At 39.0% G+C, this 7,037-nt stretch overlaps 1 protein-coding gene across 1 annotated transcript; it reads left to right on the forward strand.

Annotated features, from left to right (window-relative positions):
• Nucleotides 1-3,036: 3,036 nt before the first annotated feature.
• Nucleotides 3,037-4,080, forward strand: LOC121994478 (auxin-responsive protein SAUR24-like). The gene has a single exon (XM_042548494.1). It carries the CDS (start codon nt 3,168-3,170, stop codon nt 3,642-3,644), a length of 477 nt encoding a protein of 158 aa, XP_042404428.1. The 5' UTR covers nt 3,037-3,167; the 3' UTR covers nt 3,645-4,080.
• Nucleotides 4,081-7,037: the final 2,957 nt, after the last annotated feature.

The following is a 7,037-nucleotide window of genomic DNA, read 5'->3' on the forward strand; positions in this document are numbered from 1 at the left end:
ATAACATTCTAACATGATTACTGACATTTTAAAACATTCTTTCATAGTTCAATGCGTCCCAAATCTAAATTGCATGAAAGTGAAAGTATCAAAACTAATAAGCTGAAAGTAAATGCTAACGAGTTCTAATGCATAACTAAAACTTGTTAGATCCCTGAGATCTTTCATTCCAGTTCCACACACACACACCCTCATCTGCATTGACCTCCAGCCTCCACTGCTAATCCACTTTTCTTTTACCTGTATCTGCAGTATAAGAAAAGTAGTATCTGTAAGCTAACGCTTAGTAAGAAGCCATCTACCTCACAAAATCATGCATACGATGCAGTTATGATTTGAAAACATGCTATTCGAAAACATACTGGACAGGCTAGCATGGCATGGCATACAATCATATAAACATGGCATCTTGAACTAGTCATGGCATAGCATACAACCAATTATAAAGCTAACATAGAGAACTGAACTGAAATATAATCTGAGCTAAACTAACTAAACTGAAGTTGCAATCAAACTCAACTAGCATAAACTGTTTTGAGTTTTGAAAACTAATACATAATAAGTGAAAATAATAAACATCTTGTTGGGCCCGATATTGTACCACTGCATCCCTACTAGACCGGGGTTGCAAGTCCCGAATTTAGCGAGGTTTACTAGGTTATGCGAACCTAGGGACGATGTGGAGTCCAACCCAGATGGATATCTAATCGATGCAGTGCCATGAAAATAAAATACTAATATCTATAGCTAATCGATATAACTTGCTGTTTCTAGGTTATCTCAACCTGAGCTAGGTTATCTGAACCTAGAGGCGACTGGAGCCTACCCATTGGACCATAGTCTCATATAAGCTGTAGTGAGCAAAGTTACTAATTTAAATGCTACTAATGCATTTAACTGGGCTAATAAACATAACTGAAGGGTAATTAGCTAAACTAACCCCTTTTTCGAACACTTGGTGTGCTTCAACCCCTCTCTGCATCAGGAAAGACACCTCTAGGCACCCAACCGCGTCTATGATCTCCAACTGAAGGAGAATAAACGTGTCCGGCCCATCTAAAGGTGCTAACTAAATTCCTAATCTTCGAGAAGGGTTAAAACACATCCTAGGTGCCGGAAACTACACATATAGCTAATAACTAATGCATATAAACAAACGGAGCTATTATACCGCAGGTGAGGGGTTTCTTACCTCGTACGCTAATTTCCTTACAAATCTACCCGCTAGAAATTCCGGTGAAGACGATTTCTCGACGATTCCCTCGCGTCCACGTGCTCTACTCGTGGAGGAATCTTCCTTGTGTTGAAATCGTTGCCGGATGGTGAACTTGGGACCTTTGGAGAAGATCCCTAGGCTCTTCTTGAATTGGCGCCGAGAGAATGAGGAAGAGAGGAGAGGGGCGGCGTGGATGGGTGTCGGGGAGAAGGATTGCCGAACCACAAATCTAAAAATAACCCAAACCAACCTAATTCTCCTATTTATATTAAGTGGTTCAATTGAACCAACTCTAATATAAATAAAATCGGTTCTCTTTTCTCTCAATATGGCCCGGCTGGTTCACCGGTTTCTAAAGCTAACTAATGGTTTAGCGGACCCGAGAGGTCCCGGGTTCGATTCCCGCTTAGACCGTTTTGCTTAATTAATTATTTTTGCTACTTACGCTACTCGGAAAATTCCGGAAAAATATCTAAAAATTCCAGAAAAATCATAGAAAAATTCTAAAATAAATTCGGGAATTTTTCGGGCTTTACACCGGCACTAGGGGGCCGCTAAGGTAGCGGATCTACCTTTTTTTTTTTGAAAAGTGAATAACGCATACCTCCGCCGGTGCATGGACCCCTTTTATATAGTGCTCCAGTAGGCGACGTGCATGTGCCTTAAGGCGTGGACACATTCTCCAAATTGTTCTATGAAAGGACATGTCAAAAAAATGACTCTGACTCCATACATTAATAGGGCATGCAAATATCTGATAAAACAGTAGAACCTTTCGTCGTATGATTCTCCTGTTGACCATGCCTCATTGTCAGCGGCATTATCTCCCAAAGGAATATTAAAAAATATGAAAGGGGTCCCACTGTTTGGTTGAGTGGGGGGCTCGCTCGGTTGGGGATCTCCGCCTTGTTGACCTTAGCTGATCTTCTTCATAATCCCTTGGCTTAATTGATTATTTCCGCCCGACCGGACCAGCGCTCTGGTCACCTTAGCATTCCTCCGCTTCGTGATGAGCATTTGATGTTCTTGCCGTAATACTCTTAGCTGTATGGGTGTTCTGCTCGAACAAGCCACTTGCCGATAAGACACTTCATGCCCGATCGGCAACTACAGTAGACCTTAGCTTGACCAACCTTTAGTGAGTCCGTTGGTTTTCTAGCGTTCACCGTCTTGACTTTGACCTCCACATTGACATTGACTTTGACCTCCGCGCCATCTACTATCTTTGTCCTTGACCCGCACTTGGTGGGCCTCTTATCACCGCATCAGATATATTATAGGTTATATGATTCAATTTGAATCAAAAGTTATAATTTTTTAAAGTTTCTATCGATCCTATTTTGATTTTGCTCTGATCCTACCGATCATGTCACAATCCCACCGACTTTACCAATTATGTTCTGATTCTAGGGTAAAAAAATGATCATGCATGATCCAAGATCGATTCGGTGTTTTGAATCATAGGATCGTATGATCCAACTAGCCATTAGTGTAAATTGTAGATGACTATATGTCAAATTTTGATCTTAAAATTGTACGTGATAATATCACATGTCTTAACTACTGTACCACATCGAGAAGACTTTGATCGAGAAATTTATGGAACAGAGGATATGGATGATGATATTGAGGATTAGCTGCTAATCTTATTTAAAAAGGTGTTTTGGATCAACTATGATACTATCTATTTGATTAGGTGAGTTCCGATTGGCCAGGAAATAGCAGTTTGGTCGTACAGGCAGCGCACCACCTGTCGTATTCGAACCGATGGTTAAGCCACATCAGCGCTGATGCTCAAATAAACTTGGATTTCTCTGCTCACCAAAAGTAATCAACACAAAGGAAAAGGAGGAGGAGAAATAGAGATGGAGTTCTTCCTTTGACACTCACTCCATTCATTACTATTTATCTCCTTCCTCCCTCCAGCTTTTCTTCTCATCTTCTTCGACGTATGAAGAGGCACAGAGGATTCAGATTGGGGCGGTGCCTCGGCCGAGTGTGGCGCCGCCTCTTCCGCCGCCGGCATAAACACTACCTCCGCCTTGACCGCGCCGCCGGATCCTTCTTGCAATCGAGCCGCCTCTCGCAGACCTCGAAAACTACCTCAAAGTTCCGCCATTGGGGCCTCCTCCTCACCCGCCGCTTCCGCCGGAATCAAACCGGCGCGGAGGCCACGCTTCTGGCGGAGGAGCCAGAGGGCGGGCCGACCCCGAAGGGACACCTGGCTGTGTACGTCGGGTGCGAAAGGTACACGGTCCCGGTGATCTACTTCAACCACCCTCTCTTCGGGGAGCTGCTGCGGGAGGCGGAGGAGGAGTTCGGGTTCCACCACACAGGCGGCATCACTCTCCCCTGCCCCACCGCGAGGTTCGAAGACGTAAGGAATCGGATCGCCGCCGACAGCGACAGATCCCGCCGTCGGAGCTAGCTTCCCATGCCATGCTGGAGTTCCTCTCCTCTTCGACATCGTACTCATCTCTCTTGTAACGCAGCTTCATTATAATTTTGGATGAATCGACTACAACAAGAAACTTCCTGATATTTTTTAGTATTATTTTCCATCTTACTTGTGTCACATTTCCAATCAACAAAACAAAAACATGAGAAGCTCAAGTGCTTCTTGACGACAGAGTAGACAATAAGCTCTCAACAGGCCTCTTAGCGCATTCTTCCAGCTACGGCGGCGGCCAAGTGAAGGAGCTGTACAAATTCGGATGCCTCTTAGCGCATGCTGACAGGTGAGTGGGTGAGATAGACAATCAGGCAGAGAAGCAGGGAAAGGCCCTCATAGGCTTGGCGGCGGCGGCTGCGGCGGCGCCAAACATATAGATAGATAGATATTGCAAATTGTAAGACTACGACCATGTCACTTTGCAAATTGGTATAATGTGAAATTATAAATTAATGTTTATTACATATTTAAAAGTTTAGAATTAATATTAAAATACTCATCGAGAGGAATGGACCATCACACGAAACGCATGGAAGGCAATTACAGGTTTGGTCGAACAAGAGCTGAGTTAGAGAATCAACAATGTAAAGTCAATTAAACGCAATTTAAACACCCCACTTAATTGGCAGAACTTACAAGGACGTTAAACAGAGACTTTTAGGATCGACAAAACCACAATAATCAAAGTTTGGTAATTAAAACCAAAATGATTTTCTTTCCTTATACGACTTTACATGTCCAAATTCATGTGTGAAGCAATAGATTGATTTTTTTAAGGAAGCCCAAATGTCCATGCACTTGCAATTTTCATTCATGCTCTGTAATCCAAGCTTAGACATGTGTTAGTGATAGGATGATAGAGATGATTAGATTGTAAAGAAAATTATAATACAATGAAGTGGAGAAAGCTCTCTTCAACAAATGTCTAAAGTTATAGTTAACAAAGAGGAGAACACTCTCATCAACAATAAAAAAGGTAATATGGCGAGATCAAGAAATGGAGGAGAACTTAAAAGGATGAATGCCATAAATATGAACAAAGGAGTTGGTAACAAGGGGAGCACACAAAAATTATCTCCAATCAGAGGAAAATGCAAGATACTACAAGAATGATCAATGCTGTAATTGTAGAAAAGGAAATTACTATACTAGAGATTGTCAATAAAAAAAGCAGAAGGGAATGTTGCAACATCTTCCCAGCCCCAAGTTGGAAGTGATGAAGAATGAGATTTTAAGCCACTTGCTATTTTAGAGCCAATTACAAGTAATTCTAGTGAGTGTATTTTCTCTTTAACAATCAAGTTAGAACAAAAAAATGATAAGTGATGAGTCTCAACTATAATGATAATTCAAAAGTAGACACTGAATGCTCTAATTTTTGGTGTCATAGCAAACAACTCAAAGTTACCTATAACTCGTGGATAGCTTTAATTCGAAGCAAGTAGAGTAGGAGAATGTGTTTTTCGTACCTAGAATGAAGAGAAACTTGATATCAATGTCACAACTAACATTCTCAGGAAATCATGTTGTGTTTGGACCAAACTATATGAAAGTTTATGAAATTTTGAAGCCAACAAATACATGACTCATAGAGGGAATTATATGATCAGCTCAAACAACATAAATGGACAAGACTAGAAGAAATGAGATGATTGATTTATCATAAGCTAAAAGTAATAATGTGAAAAAATCAGGCTTAAGGGTCTTCCTTAACTAGATGTTCGAGAGGATACAATATGTTGTGGATGCCTATATGGGAAAACACATCAGTTGCCATGTGAAGACTCCAAGTACAAAGCAAAGAAGTTTCTCAAGATGGTTCACTCAGGCATGTTTAAACATGTGAAGCAACCATGGTTTCCGATATATGATAACATTAAGAATGTTTCACCTCGATTTTGGATAAAATGCATGAAGACAACTATACACATGACAAGTAGGCTGTCACAAGCATCACTAAATCATTTTCAAATATTTGGTCGCTTATGTTTTATTTTCATACCTGATCATTTACTCAACAAGTTCGATAAGAAAGCAATAAGATGCATTTTTGTGGAATACGATAATCAAAGAAAATGTTGGAAGTATTCTAACCCTACAATAGGAAGATGTTTCGTCTTTCAAAATGTGATATTTGATGAAGTTTTATCGTAGTGGTCGCCTCAAATGGAAGGCTTACCAGATTTAAAGAAAATTGAGGAGATACTTAGATAAGATAAAGTAATTGAATGAAGCATGTGATTTTAGCACTCACCACTGCAAGACAAGATAAAGTAATTGAAGAACCACAACCTAGAACAGAACCATAATCTAAAATAGAACTAGAACTTAGAATAAAATCAAAACCTGGAACAAAATCGAAAAACAAGAAATTCAAGAACTAATAACCAGAACCCAAAACTTGGAATCCAAAAACTTAAGAACTAGAACCCAAAACCTAACATCCAGAGTTCAAAACCCATAATCCAGAATAGAAACCAGAACCTAGAAGCCACAACCCAAAAACTAGAAATCGAAATTCAAATATCAGTACCTAAAAATTATAATCCAAAATCAGACCATACAGGCATACCAAAAAAGCAGATAGAAGATCAGAAAAACAATGAAAGCCAAGTATGCAAATGTTGCACTCATTGAGAAAGAAAGTAAAAGCATAGACATGAAGAGACGTTCTCAAGCAAAGAATGGAAACTGAAGATATTCACTAAAAGAGTTAACGGTGCAAAAATTGAAGACTTCAAAAGGCAATCTGACCTGACATAAAAAAACATACACCAAGAGACTATAAAAAATCACTGCCTTTCTCTCTCTCCTTATTCTTTTGTGATAATTAGAATTTATTAGGATAAAGTTTAGAAAAGATCAATTAGAATTTTTATTAGATAAACAAAAAGTGTTTTTTATAAAAAGTGATTAGGGTTATATTTAATCATATTATCAATCTATAAAAAAATTAAGATCTCGTGCATTGAGAATTTAAAGAGTTTTTAAGTTGTTATAAGAGATTCAGTGATTGCAAGTAATACTTTTGGACAAGTCTATTAAATAATTTGTATTTTTGTATCAATTTTATTTCATTGTGCATATATTATTGATATATTTAACTGAATACACACACGTATATTAAAGTTACTAATTCTTATTTTGTGAATGTTTTTATGCTTGAAATTAAATTTGGGTGTGAAATCTATTCACTCTGTTAAAGCCACAATAGATCCTACAATAAATTTCTCTGCTGCCTTTCTCTGAGAAAAATCAAATAATTTGGAGGAGAGTATTCACTAAAATGCATATGATGGAGTTTAATAATCTGTGGTTATTAATTCATTGCTTCCAGTATCTTGATTCACTGTCGATTTATTTTTATTT

This window comes from Zingiber officinale, chromosome 6A, assembly GCF_018446385.1.
Source record: "Zingiber officinale cultivar Zhangliang chromosome 6A, Zo_v1.1, whole genome shotgun sequence".
NCBI classification, from domain to species: Eukaryota; Viridiplantae; Streptophyta; class Magnoliopsida; order Zingiberales; family Zingiberaceae; genus Zingiber; species Zingiber officinale.

What these genes read in the sequence shown, in the direction of transcription:
- LOC121994478 (XM_042548494.1), top strand. Translation starts at nt 3,168, where the DNA reads ATGAAGAGGCACAGAGGATTCAGATTGGGGCGGTGCCTCGGCCGAGTG.